At 38.0% G+C, this 20,789-nt stretch overlaps 1 protein-coding gene across 1 annotated transcript in view; it reads right to left on the minus strand.

Annotated features, from left to right (window-relative positions):
- Nucleotides 1–20,789, minus strand: part of ABCA12 (ATP binding cassette subfamily A member 12) — a 190,507-nt gene that overhangs the window by 106,289 nt on the left and 63,429 nt on the right. The window contains exons 3-6 of the mRNA XM_061204760.1: nt 15,389–15,542; nt 5,456–5,547; nt 3,332–3,447; nt 204–380 (exon numbers count right to left, since the gene is read on the minus strand). Coding sequence (XP_061060743.1) covers nt 204–380; nt 3,332–3,447; nt 5,456–5,547; nt 15,389–15,542 — 539 coding nt within the window. The remainder of the gene's footprint in view (nt 1–203; nt 381–3,331; nt 3,448–5,455; nt 5,548–15,388; nt 15,543–20,789) is intronic.

Here is a 20,789-nt window from a genome sequence, read left to right on the forward strand (position 1 = left end):
AATTAGACATTGTATGTGAATCTCTGTGCGAGGAATTCATGCCAAAGGTGAGCCAACATTTCAGTCAGCACTTCCTAGTCCATGTGGGCTATGCATTTGCTCTTTGATTCATTTTGAGTCACTTTGTGTACACGAGAATGGAAACAATACACTTCCTTCTATTGTTTATGAGATCTTGATCACGTTAAAATATTTACACTCACCTGAGAGAACTGGTTTGTTAGTTCTTGGAGAGAAGACTCTAAAAGGGTCATGTTGGACAGGCAAAATATGTTAAAAACATTTTTCCCTAGAGTGGTCCAAGAGAAGGCATAATCAGCAGTATATCTTGGATAGCTCTCACACAGTTCTCTTCGTATGTCTTCTGAAGTCGAATTTTGCTGTAAAAGCAATGTGTGTGAGAAGAGTGGTATAATAATGTTAGTAAATATAGATATTAACGTGTCCTAGTCTTCAAGGAAACTGACCTGTCTACATAATAGCCATTTTAAGGTCCTGCATTATAGCAACTATTAAGTTAACACTAAAATACATTGGGTTTACCCATGAAAAGTCACTGGGAGAATGTGTGAATGTGGTAACTCTTGCCATCTTTATGATTTAAAAGATTTGCATATGATTTTTTTAACTGAACACATTTCCTGTCTCTGACTAGACAACCTAAACGTACTAGATCTTGTCTCACAAAAATCTTCAGGCTTAAAAATCTTAAGCTTTTCCTGGACATTTAACAGCAGAGACTTAGGTGTCCTGATAATTTGTGACACTTCATTGGAAACTGGCCAGGATCTTTGGAAGACTTCCAAAAAGGAAGAGCTTCAGAGTCTAGTCTCAAGACCAACAGTGTTTGTTTAGAGAAGTGGAAAAACATGGATTGTGTTTCATTTGCAAAGCAATTATTTCATTTAAGAATTATGCATATAAAGAAAAAAGAAAACACATATATGAAAATACATACAAGCATATAATTATCAAAGGCAATAATTGGAAAGCATTTTTATAATGGAAGTCCCCCATATATTTCACAGTACAGACCAGTTAACAGATGCAGCACTATTTTCAGCTATAATATTGATCACATTCACCATTAAGTTGTTTAGATATTTATAGAGCCAATTACAGTTAGTTGCAATATTTAATGCATCCTTCCTAATAATTAATTATTATAACCTGTGAGATGAGGGCTAGCTAACTTCATCCTCCCTTTATATCACAAAATCTACACTCTACCTTCCAGTGATTCAACTTCTAAATGTAAGGAAACAAGACAGGCTCCACTTATTCCAGGAGATACTCTAAGTGCCAGGTCTTCTAGTCATTCATCCACATCTCTTTCTTAACATTACATATAAACTCACCCCAAAATGATTTCTCTACTTATTCTTGCAAAGGTTGCAGAAAGCAGTACACAGAAAGGAAAAGGAATCAGAGAGATTGCTGACAGAGGCATCAATATGTGATCCTAATTTTTACATCCCTTTTCTGCTCCAACTACTCTGAAAATATATATCTATACATAGAAAATTCATTTTTGACTTATCTCCATCGGATACATGACTCTGTGCTGCCTCACAAAATTCTGAAATTTTATTCCATGTGAGAAAGAGAACCTGGGAGTTTCAATACAATAAAGTGGTTATTTTTGAGACTAGCACTGCTATTCTAGCTATTAAAGAACTTAACTGATACAATGCAAGGCTGTTTGCTTCTAGGAACCAACATAGAAGAAATAGAATGGAATAAAATAACTTTCCCTAGTTTGCACCCTAGCATGATTTGTGGAGGCTTTATACTGGAATTACGTGGGCACATGGCGGGGCTTCCTCAGCTACACAGGGTGCTTTAGGTACCTCAACTATTATATAAACTAGACTTTCCAAATCTAGACTGGACTGACTCTGGAAGTCTTATATTTCAACCAGCACTGGCAGAATTGCCTTGACAGGTATGGTGCCTTTTCCTGACATACATTTTTGTGTTGTTCTTTGGCTTACTGACATAAACAAGTTTATCAAGATGCCTCAGGTATACAGAATATTAATTCAAGGGGAACTAATAGACACATATCAAGCAGCAGTGGTTATGGTCACAGGAATATGAATAAAGACCAGAGTTATGTCCCTATGTTTCAGATGGAAGAAACGTCTACTACATAAGACATGGATATATTATTAAAAATTCTTATGTGTGTGTGTGATAGATAGTTAGAGAGAGAGAGAGAGAGAGAGAGAAGTAGTCTCTCCATGGCAAAATATTAAAAATGATCTCCTCTTAATTTCTGAAGAGCACGTAAAGCAGGACTCATGGGCCAGCCAAATAACTTAAATGTATGAATCTGGGGGCTTCCCTGGTGGCGCAGTGGTTGAGAGTCTGCCTGCCAATGCACGGGACACGGGTTTGAGCCCTGGTCTGGGAAGATCCCACATGCCACGGAGCAACTAGGCCCGTGAGCCACAATTACTGAGCCTGCGCGTCTGGAGCCTGTGCTCCGCAACAAGAGAGGCTGCGATAGTGAGAGGCCCGGGCACTGCGATGAAGAGTGGTCCCTGTTTGCCACAACTAGAGAAAGCCCTCACAGAGAAACGAAGACCCAACACAGCCATAAATTAAAAAAATAAAAAATAAAAAAGAATACCTATGGCTTAAATTATTAAAAAAAAATGTAAGAATCTGGTTGGATAAAAGACAATAAGGAAAAGTGGGGATTGCAGCTGACAGAAGAGTACCTCTTCTGCCTAAAGGCATTCAAATTCAATTTCTCAAAATCCCTGTATATGTGCACACATACACATATAGCCCATAGGTTGTCAGTTTACACCTCTGATAGAAATGATGTTTATCATCTTGCAATCTGGAATCTTAAAGTGGAAGACTGCTAAACAGACGGAAATCCATAGGTAAGCGCTTTAAACCACGCTAAGGAAAGGGATTTTATTACTTTGGGGAGATATTTTTTATAGCTCTAATTTTTCCAAAAGCATTATTAGTATAGATAAGGCAGCAAGTCTGATGGGTGTTAAAGCTTCATCTGCTTTCATACAGCATTTTTTCTTTCCTGCTTCAGGAAATTAAAAGATCACATGTAATGCCACCCTATTTTTTACTAAATGAAAATCTTAAGTTCATTTAAGGGACTTAACAGGGAAGTAAATAAATATCCAAGACCTTAAGGAATTTAGAATGCCTCAAAATTAAGCTTTTTATCAAAGAGCTCCTAAGAAAAGAATCTCCCGGAGGTATTACTCCAAATGGGAATACTCTTCCTATTTGGAAGATTCCTCTATTAATCTAAGAGGCATTTGTTTACCTGCTTTTTCTTATGAGTCCATACAAAACTGAGTGAAATTACCTTTTCCAAACTAAGGATCCAGGCAAGCACTTGACTACCATTGAAAGTATCTGTTCCATTACTTTCCAAATCAGAACTTGGACTAGGAAATACTGCGGCTGTTGTAAAAGAAAGAAGAGATTAGCATACTATACACACACACACACACACACACACACACACACACACAGGCAGGTTCACATAAGAATCCATAAATATCACTTATGCTCTCATATACTCCACAGCAAGAATATGCTCAAATATGCATCTTCCATGAAAGTTTCATACTGGCCAAATGGCAAAGTCCATCAGTTTTTCCTTTCACATAAAACTGTGATGGTTTTGGTCTGCTTTTGGGTTTTTTCCAATCATTTTTGGATGTCATTTGCTTTCATTCCAGTTTATATCATTAAACTTTATCACCAATATTATTGCCTAATAAACTGAATCATTTCTGTTCAGGCCTAGAGGATCTGAGGTGCCTCCACTAGCTCCACAGATCCATCATACCCAACATCTGTTCAAAGGATCTGCCAACGCACATCTGGTGATAATGTTTTTTTTTTTTTTTTAATTATTCAATTGGGAGGCTAAAATCTGCTTAGGATCATAAATTCTCTCCTCCCTGATGTGGTTTTTGTATGGATTTCAGATCAAATAAATGGGAGGAAGCAATAAGTCCAGACTACAGTATATGCTAATTAAGTAATTCCCAAAGCTGCCTCATCCAGTACTATTTATAATGTGGCAGAGTGTTCCTGGTCAGGAGCGTCAGCTGGAAGAGTACGTTCAGATCTATAGCATGGATGTTCATTAAGCCAGTGTGTTCACTTTTATAAACTGTGCACAGAAATACTTTATTATCCTCACAACAAAGAATCCTAGTATTCAAAGATACAGCGGCCTAACATCAGTGGGGCCTAGGCTTTGTTAAAATGCTCACTGGGCTGAAGAATTTACCAACTGATTCCTCTAGACCAAAGCAATACATTTGTGAGATGACTGACCAAGCTAAGAAACATAATCTGTGGCTACTGAGCAAAGCAAAGCTTACTGGACCACAACAGTATGATCTTATTTCTACTGTGCTTTAACCTACTCAGCCAAACACCCAGAGATCATTCACAACAGCACGTTAACGCCTCAAAACCATTCACCACCATAGTCCTACTACAATAACAAAGGACCTTTTTTCATTTGGTCCATCAACTTGTATTGGAATGTTAATATCATAGAATCTTAAATATTGCATGGCATTTTTAAAGGTACTCCTTTTTCTCCCCAGATCACCAATCATATTCTGACATACAGGAATCTTTGTTTTGTTCACTAATGTATCTTCAGTACCTAAGACAGTGCCTACATGATAGCAGGCACCCAATAAATATTTGCTAATGAATATAAAACAGTCCTGCTGTTTTGAGAGTTTACTCTCAATTTGTGGCTTCTAACAAGTGTCTCTCAAGACCATCTGCAGCAGAAGCACCTGGACATAAGGTTCAGGAAGCTCAGCCTGTGGGTTTCTGCACATTAATGTCTGAGGGCCACTGGCCTAGCTGTGAATGAAAGAAGTACACAAGCACAGTGAATGACTGTGATGCTGAGTGGTAGAGTGGGAGGAAGAAGACTATAGCTAGAAAAGTCCCATCTTGGCAGTTGCTCTAGTACCAGGTCAGCCGGATGACTGGGACAGGGAGGGTGTTTAACCTTGTTGGGCCTCATATTCCTCATCTGTAAAATGTAAAGTTTGGACAAATCTCTGAGATTCTATCCAACATTTTTTATTGCTGGGCATTCTAACCATCCCAGTGTCATCTAATTGCAGGCAACTGAAGAGTCCCTAGTCAATTTTGGCAAAGTGTGTAATTCTCAACATTATACTAGTACCATTTAGGGTTTTGCTCCTAGAGAGTATTTCAGTAAGAACTTAATTTCCAATTATTCTCAAGACCTTTGCATAACGGCACCACCACACTCAGGCAACCATAAGGAATATTTAGATCTCTTAGGGATATTCTAGGCATTCCATCTTTGTTTGAAAAGTTAAAAGTATAACTTTTAAAGATTAGACCTTTACTGGTTGTTCCAAAAGGCCTGTTCTAAACTGGGCAGAAGAGGATAGCTTACCCAGTGATGCGTGCCTTTTTTCTGGAACTTCAGTGCTCTGGAGTGATAAATTGCTGTCCTTCTCCGGGTTGGATGACTTTCTCAGAATTTCACTAGAGAAGAAAAAGCAAGAACTCTGTAACTTCACTCACATTAATTTCAGTTAGTTACAGCAATGTATTATGTGGTAGATTCCAGGGCTCTCCCAGGACTTTCAAATTTTTAATCTACTTTCTGGGATTTTAATGACAAAACTCACCTAACCATATACCAATGAATATATAAGGGCTCCTACAAGGTAAATTTTTAGTCAGAGAAAATGGCCTAGATAAGGTTTAAAATACTTATTTTTTACTTCACTATTATAGGAAGAAAAAAGGACTTTAGAGCTAAATACTGAAAATATTTATGATATATATTTTTTCTTTTAAAAAGATGGTGGATCCCAAATAGATGGTAGTCAAAGGGTGCTTCAGAGACTGAAATCAAGGTCTGCTTATTTGTCAACCACCAAAGAAAAATAAGTTTTCTATGTTAAATTATAGATGGCATTTTGAAGACTGTCAAAGATGAATACTTGCAAGACAGATTCAAAGAAGAAGGAGAAGAACACACATTTATTGAATATCTAGTCTGTGCTAGGCACCGTGGTTGGTGTCATTACAGGTGGCACCAGGTGTTAAAGAAATAATGATGTACTCAGGGTTTTAATTGTACTGAATGTATCAAGGCTGTAATGATAGCATGTGGTGCCAGGAATCCCTGCACAACATGATCACACCAGCTTTTGGAAGAAAATATTATTGGACCACTCCACAATTCAGTAACCCTCTTTTTAAAACATCGCTCCCTGTTTAGTTTATTATTATTAAAATGGAAATAATCATATTTTCTTGAAAACTTGATATACCTAAAGTAAGTGTCTAAAATAAATATATCTATTTCAAGAGTGAAATAAGTCCAGATGTCTGGAATGAATAATCTGCATTTTGTCTGATTGTTTATAAAAAGCTTACTTACGGTACGTAAGAATGGATATAAAAAGATAACAGTGGAAAAGCAAGAAGTTCTGCTTGCTACTGTGGTTCGATTTGACTTCCCTTTTTAGAAACAAGATCTGAGTCCTGGTTCCAGGATACTTTATGATTTATAACTGGAAAAAAAAATGTTTTTTTTTTCCCAGCGTGTCCTTTTAATAAAAATGATAAGAAGGGGTGATATTTGTTTTCATTCCCTAGTGTTCTTCCAATATTCTCTATAAAATGTACTGGTTGCTCCAGAAGTTCTGCATTCTTAATGTATATTTGAATTATTCATGACCATGACTGTATTCCCCTAAATCTTCTTACATTCCTTATGCTGACTATTTGGATGGGAAAACTGTTCAGATAAAAATAAGAACTGACCTGAACCTTTTCCCTGCTCTCATACAGAAGTTTTAGAAAGTTTGAGAAAGTCAGGTTCACTTTTCTTTTTCTCGACATTTTTTTAGTTCAGCTTGAAATACTGTAAGAAACACTACTGAATATCAACACATTTTGAAAATAAAGGGAAAAACTACCTTCATAAAATTTTTAAGGAATAGGGACAGCAACAAAAACCAAAGGGAGAGTGACAAACATCAAAAAGAACAAAGAAGGAGCAAGAGAAAACAGAGACTGAAAAATAAATGGGAGTGGGGGAGAAACAAAAAAGAGGTGATGGGAAATTAAGAAAGCGTGAGCTTGGAGAAGCAAAAGCTGCATCAACTCTACAGGGGACACCTTGCCCATTTTCCCACGTTCAGATAAGAGCCCAAAAACTATTCCTTCAAATATTCTTTCAATGCCAAAGACAAGTTCATCCCCTTCCCAGCAAGCTGCTGGCTCAACAGGTTTGAACTTGCTCAACAGAAAATGTCTTCCAGACAAGGAACTCTGGAGGCCTCTTTTCTAACAGGACCCGTCCTTGACCAGGAAGTGCCCACAATTACACGGTCGCCTACGAATCCCGCATTACAGGAGTGGGGAGGTGGTTCATCTCCTTTTAGGTGGTCCTGGTACGGCTTTTTGTCAGGGAGAGAGCATGGGATATCACACGTACTTTGCTGGTCATCTTCCTGCAAATTTTCCCCAGTTTTGCTTTGCATTTACAATGTGTAGTGTGATGGCACGCGTCCTCTGCCACTGCTCAACGTAACTATTGTCTCTAAACTCTTAAAATGGAAACCACAAAATAAATGAACAACAGCAAGCATTTTGTGGGTAAAAAGATGAATGAAGGCTCAAAGTTGAAATACAGCTTACCTCCCCCAAGCAAAGGTAATTAGTTCTTTTGACTCCCTATTAAATTACTAAAGGAGGACAGGAAGGTAGCCAGTCTTACTGAGTTAAGTGTAATCTCTGAACTTTCTAATTAGCTTGACCATACTTACAGACAGAGAACTCTATGCTTCTTAGAGCGATGAATGAGAACCAGTATCTTTTCCATCATTTTACATAATTTAAGCACTTTGTACATACTTACTTTATATAAATTTTAAGTGTATTATGTTTGTTTGTGTACCTATTCCCATCACTCTTCCATTCTAGGCTGTGACATCTTTGCAAGCAGGCACCATGATGATGCTCTTTTTATCCGAAACACCTAGCACAGTACTGAACCGTAAGATCAGATGGCTGATTAAATAAAAAGAGACAGTGTTGCTGGGGTGTAGAAGAAAGAACTTTGGAGTTGTTAGATATCTTTTGAATCCCAGCTCTGCTTCTTCCTAAAAAATTTCAGCCTCATCTGAAAATCAGGAATGATACACCTATCTTGCAAGGCTGTTGTGAGTACTATGTGAGATGTCCTTAACAAGTGCCTATCTGGGCCTTGTCATCATAAGCACTCACCAATATTAACTGTCGAAGTGCCCACAAAGAAGATGGTACAAAGACACAGCCTTCACCATCAGTATGGAGCTGAAGCCCCATACTTATGTATCTATACTCCCCACATAATCTTACAATACTAGAACCTTCAAGATCTCTGGACACCAAATGGATGCACCCTTTTCATTCATAATCTGGAACCTGCGAGCACTGGCTGGTGAGGTGGGAAGAGGGAAAGTACCTTACCCGGAATTTTGTAACCCTTTCTTCATTTTTTTTTTTAATTGTATATATTTAATGTGTACAACATGATGTTTTGTTTTGCTTTTTTAAAAATTTTATTTATTTATTTATTTATGGCTGTGTTGGGTCTTCGTTTCTGTGCGAGGGCTTTCTCTAGTTGTGGCAAGCGGGGGCCACCCTTCATCGCGGTGCGCGGGCCTCTCACTATCGTGGCCTCTCTTGTTGCGGAGCACAGGCTCCAGACGCGCAAGCTCAGTAGTTGTGGCTCACGGGCCCAGTTGCTCCGCGGCATGTGGGATCCTCCCAGACCAGGGCTCGAACCCGTGTCCCCTGCATTGGCAGGCAGATTCTCAACCACTGCGCCACCAGGGAAGCCCACCCTTTCTTCATTTTATTATTTAATTTCTTTATCAGTTTACTCATAAGAGGAATTTTCCATTTGAAGTAATGATAAATTTTCTCCTCAGACTGTAAAATGCTTGAGAAAAGTCTATTTACAGTGCACTGTGTTGGCAGATGGTAGGATGTTTAGCACATGGCAAGCACTGAATAATAGATAATAAAGAATACCGCTTGGAAGAACTGACAGCTAAGGAAGCGTCTTTTTTTTTAAAAATAGCCTGCCCTGCCTCCACTGTTGCACACCTGCTTCTGCAAAGGTCCTTGGAAGAGTAAACACCCAGAGATGGCACCACAGACACAAACATATAATCAATCTTACACTGTACCCACCATATTCATTCATAAACTCACTAACATTTATTAAATTCCCACGATATGTAATATAATGGGAAAGTCAAATAAAAAAAACAGGGATTGTAATACGTTAATGATAATAGCTAAGTAAGGACATGCCCAGGGAATGATGACAACACATGACTGGGGGTGCTAAATTAGAGTCGTCATTTGTGTTTCTTATAGAGCGAGATCCTAGAATCATAACCTAATTCATGCCTCTTGCTACCTTAAAATCTTTTTCTTCATACTTTCACTAGACTAGTGGTTTTCAACTGGGGGCAATTTTGTGCTCCCTCCCCTGCTCCCAGGGGATATTTGACAATATCTGGAGAAATATTTAGTTGTCACAACTGGACGGGAGTGATTCTACTGGTATCTAGTGGGTAGAGGCCAGGGATGCTACTAAACATTCTACAGTGCACAGCACAACAAAGAATTATCTGATCCCAAGTAGCAATAATGTTCAGATTGAGAAACCCTGCACTAGGCTGTGACAGAGAAGTGGATTTATTCAATGATGACTCCTCCCTAATCCCACTCTCTAGGACCAACTCAGGAGATTTAAAACTCCTATTCCGGAACTCTGAATAGCTCTAAGAAAGTCTCAGAGAATCTCTCTCATACTAGATATCTCTGGGAGGTATATTAAGGCATTATGCAAAACTTGGATGCCCCCTGAATCCAGCAGGTAGGCTCACCTGAGTCCAGAGAATTCAACCTTCTGGGTGAGGCAAGAAAGCCTGAGTCAAATCTCCAAGTGGCCCATGGCATTACTTTACTGCCTTTTACTGGACCCAGCCACATGTACAGTACCACGGAGATGGCTAAGGGCCCGCCTCTAAGATGTTGAAGAGGTAGAGTCTGCCTCTATGGCATTTATAGTGCTCTACTTTGAAAAGGAATTTAATAAGGGAAACATCTTGGATTCAAAATGTTAAATTTAAGATACCAGGAGGGAAACTAGGCTCAGAGTAGTTTTACTTCTTCTCAGACATGTCTACCAACAGTTACATTGGGGAAATGTCACATTTATAGATATCACTGCAACGGTAGGATTTATGCACTTATATTGAATGTCTCTGTATTTCCTGTGAGTGGGAAAGACTACCTGTGTGGGCGGCATCCATGTGTGCCATGGTAATTCTGTCTTTAAAAGGAATTGCTTACAGGAAAGACACATATGGCAAATCCTGAAAAGAAAATTCTGACATTCTTTTTTTGTCTTTAAGGATTAGTTAAACTTTTTATATTTTTTTTCCTTTTTCCCGAGAATTATAATTATATGGGTATGTAGTGACACCTGGAAAGAAGGTATGAAATCTGCTCCAGGCCCAGTTCTGATTCCAGCTTCAGATGACATTCATTACTGACTTTTAAGTACAAATAAGAATGTTGTAATGGCATTGAGGCCTCCTCAGTGATTTGATACGGTTGTCCTTCCTGACTCCCCCAAGAAGAAGTCATTTTAATTTTTTTCATTATTTTCTTCAATTTCATTCTGATGTTCATTCCTTCAGGGTCATCTATGCTTCAGATACAACCCCTGCCTGCCCATGTTCAACATACACCTCTCTTCTAGGTAGTTCACTTACCAATCAACAATCTATACCATTAAGGTGTTAAGATTTAGAAATGCCTTCATATGTTGCTCTGTCCTAAGATTTTTTATATTCTTTGGAGGGACTTTGGGGATATAATGTATATCTGAGCTAATACATTTCTAAAGGCACCATGATGGGCAGATGAGGAAATGCCTTGGGGGTAGATGTGTATCAGAAGCACGTAGAATATAGAGGAGATAACATCACAGTAGCTTTCAGATGACCCTGTACATATTATGTTCTACCTAGCCCTGACACAGGCAGATTAATATGGCAACACTACAAGGGAATTTGTCATTCTGCCATCACAGTCAGCAGCAAAGCTACCTGCCTATTCCTCTAAACTGACTATACAAGGGCCGCCATTGATTTCTTCCTTTTATTAAGTTCTGAGATTCTTTTTTTATGGCCTATCTCAAACACACCTTCCTCTAGTCTGGTAACCACCACCCTATCTGTCCTTAATGATCTTACTCACACAGGTCTCTGGAGAACTCTTCTGACATCTCCCCACCCAAACCTCCCTCCACTCCAATAATATATCCAACAGTGAGATGCACATTCCTCAGGCAGAAACAATGTCTCAGGGTGTCTGTGTAACTATTCACCATTTGCTGTCTGACGTTCTGGGCACAGTGAGAACTAAACAAATATTCATCACATTTACCATGTCATAGATTAATTTACCTGTTTAGTAGTCTCTATCTCTCTCTCCCACTAGATTTTAAGTTTATATAGGGATATGCCTTAGTCATCTATGTATCTATAGTGACTTGCATTGTCTCCAGCACGTGGTACACATTCAGTACATTCTAACTCAATGAATTAACAATTTTGCCTGTGTGGCAGTTAAGACTTCCTTCCACTTTGTTTTTGATAAATGAGATTTTAACCTTTATTTTTATATGAATACTCACTAAAATGATTACTAGATAGTTAATAATTACTCTGAAATTAATACAGTGTGAGACCTATACATCTCACCTCATCTTTATAGTCAAATGAGGACACATAACTGTTTTACTTCCACTTCCCTTATATTCCCAATAATACCTTCAGGTCAGTTTGTAAATACATCCATATTTTTCAGTATTAAGCAAAAGTCTTGGCACTTTAAAAATTTCCCCGAATAGAATCTGATTAGCTATGTTTCAAGTTCTGTAGGAGCCATTCAATAGGAGCAGAGGTATGAATTTGGAAAACACAGGTCATGGATGAGTGTCGACATGACAGAGATAGGGAGTAAATCCATAGAGGCAATACCCCACAGGAGCTGCAGGAATGCTGAATTGCTTCTCCAAATAATGACCCTGTGAGCTCTGCAAGATGATCTTTGCCATTTGCCAGCTGTGTGAGCAATGGCACAGCCAGGGGTTCCCACTGTTCTGATGTATTCTTAGAGGCAGGGCAGGGAGGAAGGACCACAAGGCTAAGTCCCATGATGCTGGATCATCATCACTGTGCATTAAGGGCCAAAAAATCATAAATGTAATCATTTCTTCTTTCAGACAGCTAGTTACAGTTGATGCTGAGTATAGTGTTGAATTTTTTTTTAAAGCACCTCATCCTGAAGCTAATGCTTAAGAGAAATATGAATTTAATAACAGAAGGTTGGTGCCAATGCAAAAACGCATCAAAACGCTTGGCGACTGGCCAGCAAGTAGTGACTGAGTGTGATCATGTCTTTCAAAATAAACATGGTGGGCCTCTTTTGATGAAACCAAAGATGGCATTTTTTTTCCCTGACTGTTTTGTTTCTTAATGAGGCTATGCTGGTGAATCTTTCTTCACCAAAGGGAAGTAATTTAGTGCAATGGCTTACTTAGTATGGAACGGCTTACCTAGTAACCATGCCCCAGTTTCATTGCATGGCTATATAAAGCATAAACGTTAATAGCATGGTGGGAAATATCATTAATGCAATTTTATTATTGTACGTAATTTTCCAAATTAAGTTCCAATTACTTGGTAGTTTAGAGAAAATACTGAATATACAGCATTATACAGCTTGAGCTCAATAAAATACCTGGAGATTAGAATAAAACTGAAAAAAAAGAGACACCATCAGCTATCTGGAGAATAACCAACAGAGAGTAAAATAAACCTGGACTTTAATCCTAGTTCCAAAACCAACTCAATGGCTCATCTCAGGGGACTCCATGAATTTGGTTCTCTATTATATTACATAGAAAAATACTTCTTTGGGGGGAGGTATATTTATGGACTTCTTAGATTTTGTTAACTATTTCCCTCATTGTTACTTAGTTCTTCATGGAAAAAAAAAAAAAAAAAGATACAAAGATGAGAGCCCCAGCTGGAGCTGTAATCCAATTTGTAAATAATGGACATTAATTTTCCCCATATCTTCTCTATCACTTGGTTCTCGAAATGTCCATCTCAAGTACAACTTTTCCATGAAGATTTACCTGATTATGTCAGCTGAAAGCTCTCTTTCTACTTTAAGTATGGAGGTGTCTTGCTTCAGCATCCTTCTGGCACTCTTCATTGCACTATCTCCTACTATCATTGATTTAATATTTACCTTACCCTCCTAGAACATAGGCATAAATCTTGTGGGGACACAGAGACTATCTATGAAGTGGTTGAATGAATAAAATATTCATTCACTTTATCTCTACACTGATTATACAAGGGGGCATAGGCTCTAGTCAGCTTTGGGTCTCCTTGCAAAGATACACAACTCAACTAGTTGCTGGCTGAGGTAATGCTTGTATATGCCTAGAATATATTAGTCTCATAGAAAATATGTCATGTCATTTCCCTGCTTAAAAATTTCCAGTGGCTTCTCATTATACTAAAAACAAAAGACAAATCCTTTCCCTTTCCTTACCTGTTTGATTCTTCAGGCTCTTTCTCTCATGGTTTTTATTTTTTCACCATATCCCCTACCGCTTTCATTATCCCTCACTATGTTCTAGTCGTATTAGCCGACTTTCTGTTCCTCTAAATGATCAGGTTTGCCCCCACTTCAGGATCACTGACTATTTCTCTGCCTGGAACTTTATCTTCTAGATGTTCACATGCTGGTGCTGGTTTCTCCCTGTCCTTGTTGGTCTCTACCCAAATGTCACCTTCTAGCAGAGGCCCTTCTTTTGCTACCCTATTAAATTCCGATCTTTCAGTTTCTACCTCTTAACCTGCTCTATTTTCTTGCTAGTACATTTATTATTATCAGTAATTATGCTATTTATTTATTTTATTGCTTTTTTGCTTACTTTTCCATTAGAATGCAAGTAACAAAATGGTAGAGAATTTGTTTGGTTCACAAAACCAATGTGAATTAGCAACCCAATAATTAGGTGTCTCAAGTCATTTCCCAGGACAATTCTTGACATGTTGATATTTTATGCTAAGCAGCTTGTAGTTAGTTACTCTCTTAGAGTATCTCCCATATTATCTGATGATCAAAATCACGATGATAATATTAAAGGAGAAATGGTGCTACATGTCAAGGAATTTAAATTAAAATTTTGGAACCAAATATCTCTGATTATAGATAAATATAATCTTTTCTTGAGAGACACTTAAAAAAATCTCTACCAGGATGGTCAATTCAGATTACAATGTTTTTCTCAGTTCTACAGACAGTTGGGCTCTTGGGTGTCTCTTTAGGTTTAAAATCTCAGGATGGAAAACTGAGGTTGTAAATGGTCTAGATTCCCTATCTTTATTCTTCAGTTTCTTCTCACACCATGCACATTAACCTCATTTAAAGACTGCTGTTTAATTAAGAATACTTTCAACTTTATTACTTTGATTTCTAGACCCTTAATTTACTTATTTGCATTTCCTGGTTTCTGTTATATCTAGAAGTTCCACATAGAGCTAGATAAATATGTTATTCTTCCAGGAGATAATACCCCTGACATCGCCCTATATCTTACGCTTGTGATCGTGTCTTAGGGCAATGTCACTGACAATTTGAGGTAGGACAGAGAACCTCTGAGGGAAGTTAAGAAGGACTGCCTTGCCTACCCAGGTTTTTTGGTTTTTTTTGATTTTTATTGGAGTATAGTTGATTTACAATGTTGTGTTAGTTTCAGGTGTACAGCAAAGTGAATCAGTTATACATACACGTATATCCACCCTTATTTTTTTTTTCTTTTAAGATTCTTTTCCCCTATAGGCCATCACAGAGTATTGAGTAGGGTTCCCTGTGCTATACAGTAGGTCCTTATTAGTTATCTATTTTATGTGTATAGTAGTGTGTATATGTCAGTCCCAATTTCCCAATTTATCCCCACCCCCATCCTCCGGTAACCGTAAGTAGTTTTAAAAGGCAAAATTTGAGTAATTCATCAAAGTAGATTATGCTTAATCCCACATAAAAATGGTAATTCCAGTTTGTACCCACCTCATTCATTCATATTTAGATCATCACATTTGTAGATATAGAAAATAAAGTTGTATACCTAACCTAGGATGGCTTCCTGGATATCTCATAAGGAAACAAGATCTGATCTCTCAAAGCAACTGAACACACTTGGAAGTGTCCCTACCTGTCTTTAAATTGTGCATCATCAATTCCTTTCCTACGAAGCAGATCTTGTGGCCCATAGGGTGTGTCTTTGCATTTAGAGTCTGTGTCACAGAGTAGGGTTTGCAGCAATGGGAAGAAGCCAGTACTAGGAAGGTTTCGAGGTGCAAGGTAACCTAAAAGTTAAAAACAAACAAACAAACAATAATTAGATCACTACGATGTTTGCCTGGGAAGGGAAAGGAGTGCAGTAACTGTTTTGTGAAATTATCTTCTGGATTATGACTGTTTGGGTCCCCCATGTATCAAAAGACTTTAAAATGCTCGTTGCCCCACAAATTTCTCTTCCTGGGATTTATTCTAAGGAAATAGCTGCAAGAATGTTTGCCAGAGTGTTTTAAAAATAAATCACAGTGTACCCATATAATAAAACACAAGGCAGCCAATAAAAATGTTGTCAAATAATATGGAAAATATTTGTAATATATTGCTTATTAAAAAGAGTAGATCAGAAAACAGTATGACCAGAATAGCCATAATTATAAAAAATATATATAAATATATGTAGTATATTTAAAAATCTGGAGTGGGACTTCCCTGGTAGTCCAGTGGTTAAGACTCCATGCTTCCACTGCAGGGGTCATGGGTTCGATCCCTTGTCAGGGAACTAAAATCCTACATGTCGCATGGCATGGCCAAGTAAACAATAAATAAATTTAAAAAATAAAAATAAAAAATCTGGAGGAATTTTTTTCCTTGGTGGTTATTTCACATGACTTTGTTTACTTTCATTTGACTGTATATTAACTATTTTCTCCCACAATGTACATGTCTTCTTCTGTAATCAAAGTCATTATAAATGCAGCCAATCTTCCAAATACAGGAAATATTTTTGGTGTCCTCAAAATTTAACATACTAGATAAATTAATTATCCTGTACACACAACATTTTCTTCCTATTTAAAAACCAATAATAATGGTGTGAATTAATATGCAGATTTTCCCCAATATTAAAGCCACAAGTATTGTAACAGTTAATGGTTTTGTAACCTTTAACGTTTGCTTTGTAAAATATGATAATGGCATACACATGAGTCAAGATGAAAGGCAAGCTGTGAATTACAAATCTTTTCACAACTAGGTTTAATACTAAAACACTAGCTTCCTCCCTTTGGGGAATACAGAGACAATGAACTTTCAAAAAAGGCAGGTTTACCTCCCGGGAGCCTGTGCAGCCCGCCACTGCCAGGGTCCGGTGATCCAGTGACAACTTCCCCGGGAGAACGCATGGCGCGCCGCAGGCTGGTGCAACGTCATGCCGGCCTCTGCCGCCGCAGGCTCGCCCTGCATCCGTACCCCTCCCTCCCCGCGAACTGAGTGAGCCAAAGCCCCCGAATCAGCTGCTCCTTAAACCCCGTCCTGTCTGAGCGAAGAACAGACGCCCTCAGGCGACCTACACGCAGAGGCGGGGCCAAATCCAAAGCTGAACCCGCAGAACTGTGCGAACAAAGAAGAGAAAGGGAAATCTCTCCCAGCAGCCTCAGGCGCAGCGGATTAAATCTCCACAATCAACTTGATGTACCCTGCATCTGTGGAATACCTGAAGAGACAACGAATCAGCCCAAATTGAGGAGGTGGACTTTGGGAGCAACGATATGTATATTTTTCCCTTTTTCTCTTTCTGTGAGTGTGTATGTGTATGTTTCTGGGTGTGATTTTGTCTGTATAGCTTTGCTTTTACCATTTGTCCTAGGGTAATGTCTGTCCGTTTTATGTTTTTTGGGTTTTTTTTAGTACAGTTTTTAGCACTTGTTATCATTGGTGGATTTGTTTTTTGATTTGGGTGCTCTCTTTTTCTTTTTTTTTTATTACTTTAAAAAAATTTTTTTAAATAATTTTTTATTTTTTATTTTAATAACTTTATCTTCTTTCTTTCTTTCTTTTTTTCCTCTCTTTTATTCTGATCTGTGTGGATGACAGGCTCTTGGTGCTCCAGCCAGGCGTCACGGCTGTGTCATTGAGGTGGGAGAGCCAAGTTCAGGACACTCATCCACAAGAGACCTCCCGGCTCCACGTAATATCAAATGGCGAAAATCTCCCAGAGATCTCCATTTCAACGCCGAAACCCAGCTCCACTCAATGAACAGCAACCTACAGTGCTGGACACCCTTTGCCAAACAACTAGCAAGACAGGAACACAAAACCACCCATTAGCAGACAGGCTGCCTAAAATCATAATAAGGCCACAGACACCCCAAAACACACCACCAGACGTGGACCTGCCCACCAGAAAGACAAGATCCAGCCTCATCCACCAGAACACAGGCACTAGTCCCCTCTACCAGGAAGCCTACACAACTCACTGAACCAACCTTAGCCACTGGGGGCAGACACCGAAAACAACGGGAACTACGAACCTGCAGGCCGCAAAAAGGAGACTCCAAACACAGTAAGTTAAGCAAAATGAGAAGACAGAGAAACACACAGCAGATGAAGGAACAAGATAAAAACCCACCAGACATAACAAATGAAGAGGAAATAGGCAGTCTACTTGAAAAAGAATTCAGAATAATGATAGTAAAGATGATCCAAAATCTTGGAAATAGAATGGAGAAAATAGAAGAAACGTTTAACAAGGACCTAGAAGAACTAAAGAGCAAACAAACAGTGATGAACAACACAATAAATGAAATTACAAATTCTCTAGACGGGATCAACAGCAGAATAACTGAGGCAGAAGAATGGATAAGTCACCTGGAAGATAAAATAGTGGAAATAACTACTGCAGAGCAGAATAAAGAAAAAAGAATGAAAAGAATTGAGGACAGTCTCAGAGACCTCTGGGACAACATTAAACACACCAACATTGAATTATAGGGGTCCCAGAAGAAGAAGAGAAAAAGAAAGGGACTGAGAAAATATTTGAAGAGATTATAGTTGAAAATTTCCCTAATATGGGAAAGGAAATGGTTAAGTTCAGGAAGCACAGAGAGTCCCATACAGGATAAATCCAAGGAGAAACACGCCAAGACACATATTAATCAAACTATCAAAAATTAAATACAAAGAAAAAATATTAAAAGCAGCAAGGGAAAAACAACAAATAACATAAAACGGAATCCCCATAAGGCTAACAGCTGATCTTTCAGCAGAAACTCAGCAAGCCAGAAGAGAGTGGCAGGACATCTTTAAAGTGATGAAGGGGAAAAACCTACAACCAAGATTACTCTACCCAGCAAGGATCTCATTCAGATTTGACAGAGAAATTAAAACCTTTACAGACAAGCAAAAGCTAAGAGAATTCAGCACCACCAAACCACCTTTACAACAAATGCTAAAGGAATTTCTCTAGGCAGGAAACACAAGAGAAGGAAAAGACCTACAATAACAAACCCCAAACAATTAAGAAAATGGTAATAGGAATATACATATCAATAATTACCTTAAATGTAAATGGATTAAATGCTCCAACCAAAAGACATAGACTGGATGAATGGATACAAAAACAAGACCCATATATATGTTGTCTACAAGAGACCCACTTTAGACCTAGGGACACATACAGACCGAAAGTGAGGGGATGGAAAAAGATATTCCATGCAAATGGAAATCAAAAGAAAGCTGGAGTAGCAATTCTCATATCAGACAAAATAGACTTTAAAACAAAGACTATTACAAGAGACAAAGAAGGATACTACATAATGATCAAGGGATCAATCCAAGAAGAAGATATAACAATTGTAAATATTTATGCACCCAACATAGGAGCACCTAAATACATAAGACAAATGCTAACAGCCATAAAAGGGGAAATCAACAGTAACACAATCATAGTAGGGGACTTTTACACCCCACTTTCACCAAGGGACAGATCATCCAAAATGAAAATAAATAAGGAAACACAAGCTTTAAATGATATATTAAACAAGATGCACTTAATTGATATTTATAGGACATTCCAGCCAAAAACAACAGAATACACTTTCTTCTCAAGTGCTCATGGAACATTCTCCAGGATAGATCATATCTTGGGTCACAAATCAAGCCTTGGTAAGTTTAAGAAAACTGAAATCATATCAAGTATCTTTTCCGAGAACAACGCTATGAGACTAGATATCAATTACAGGGAAAAATCTATAAAAAATACAAACACTAAACAATACACTACTTAATAACCAAGAGATCACAGAAGAAATCAAAGAGGAAATAAAAAAATACCTAGAGACAAAAGACAATGAAAACACGACGAGCCAAAACCTATGGGATGCAGCAAAAGCAGTTCTAAGAGGGAAGTTGATAGCAATACAATCCTACCTTAAGAAACAAGAAATATCTCAAACAAACAACCTAACCTTACACTTAAAGCAATTAGAGAAAGAAGAACAAAAACACCCCAAAGTTAGCAGAAGGAAAGAATCATAAAGATCAGATCAGAAGTAAATGAAAAACAAATGAAGGAAACTATAGCAAAGATCAATAAAACTAAAAGCTGGTTCTTTGAAAAGATAAACAAAAATTGATAAACCATTAGCCAGACTCATCAAGAAAAAAAGGGAGAAGACTCAAATCAATAGAATTAGAAATAAAAAGGGAGAAGTAACAACTGACACTGCAGAAATACAAAGGATCATGAGAGATTACTACAAGCAACTCTATGCCAATAAAATGGACAACCTGGAAGAAATGGGCACATTCTTAGAAATGCACAACCTTTAGACACTGAACCAGGAAGAAATAGAAAATATGAACAGACCAATCACAAGCACTGAAATTGAAACTGTGATTAAAAATCTTCCAACACACAAAAGCCCAGGACCAGATGGCTTCACAGGCGAATTCTATCAAACATTTAGAGAAGGGCTAACACCTATCCTTCTCAAACTCTTCCAAAATATAGCAGAGGGAGGAATACTCCCAAACTCATTCTGTGAGGCCACCATCACCCTGATACCAAAACCAGACAAAGATGTCACAAAAAAAGAAAACTACAGGCCAATATCACTGATGAACATCGATGCAAAAGTCCTCAACAAAATACCAGCAAACAGAATCCAACAGCACATTAAAAGGATCATACACCACGATCAAGTGGGGTTTATCCCAGGAATGCAAGGATTCTTCAATATACGCAAATCAATCAATGTGATATACCATATTAACAAATTGAAGGAGAAAAACCATATGATCATCTCAATAGATGCAGAGAAAGCTTTCAACAAAATTCAACACCCATTTATGATAAAAAAACCCTCAAGAAAGTAGGCATAGAGGGAACTTACCTCAACATAATAAATGCCATATATGACAAACCCACAGCCAACATCGTCCTCAATGGTGAAAAACTGAAACCATTTCCACTAAGATCAGGAACAAGACAAGGTTGCCCACTATCACCACTATTATTCAACATAGTTTTGGAAGTT

Source organism: Eubalaena glacialis, chromosome 1 (genome assembly GCF_028564815.1).
Source record: "Eubalaena glacialis isolate mEubGla1 chromosome 1, mEubGla1.1.hap2.+ XY, whole genome shotgun sequence".
In the NCBI taxonomy this organism is placed as follows: domain Eukaryota; kingdom Metazoa; phylum Chordata; class Mammalia; order Artiodactyla; family Balaenidae; genus Eubalaena; species Eubalaena glacialis.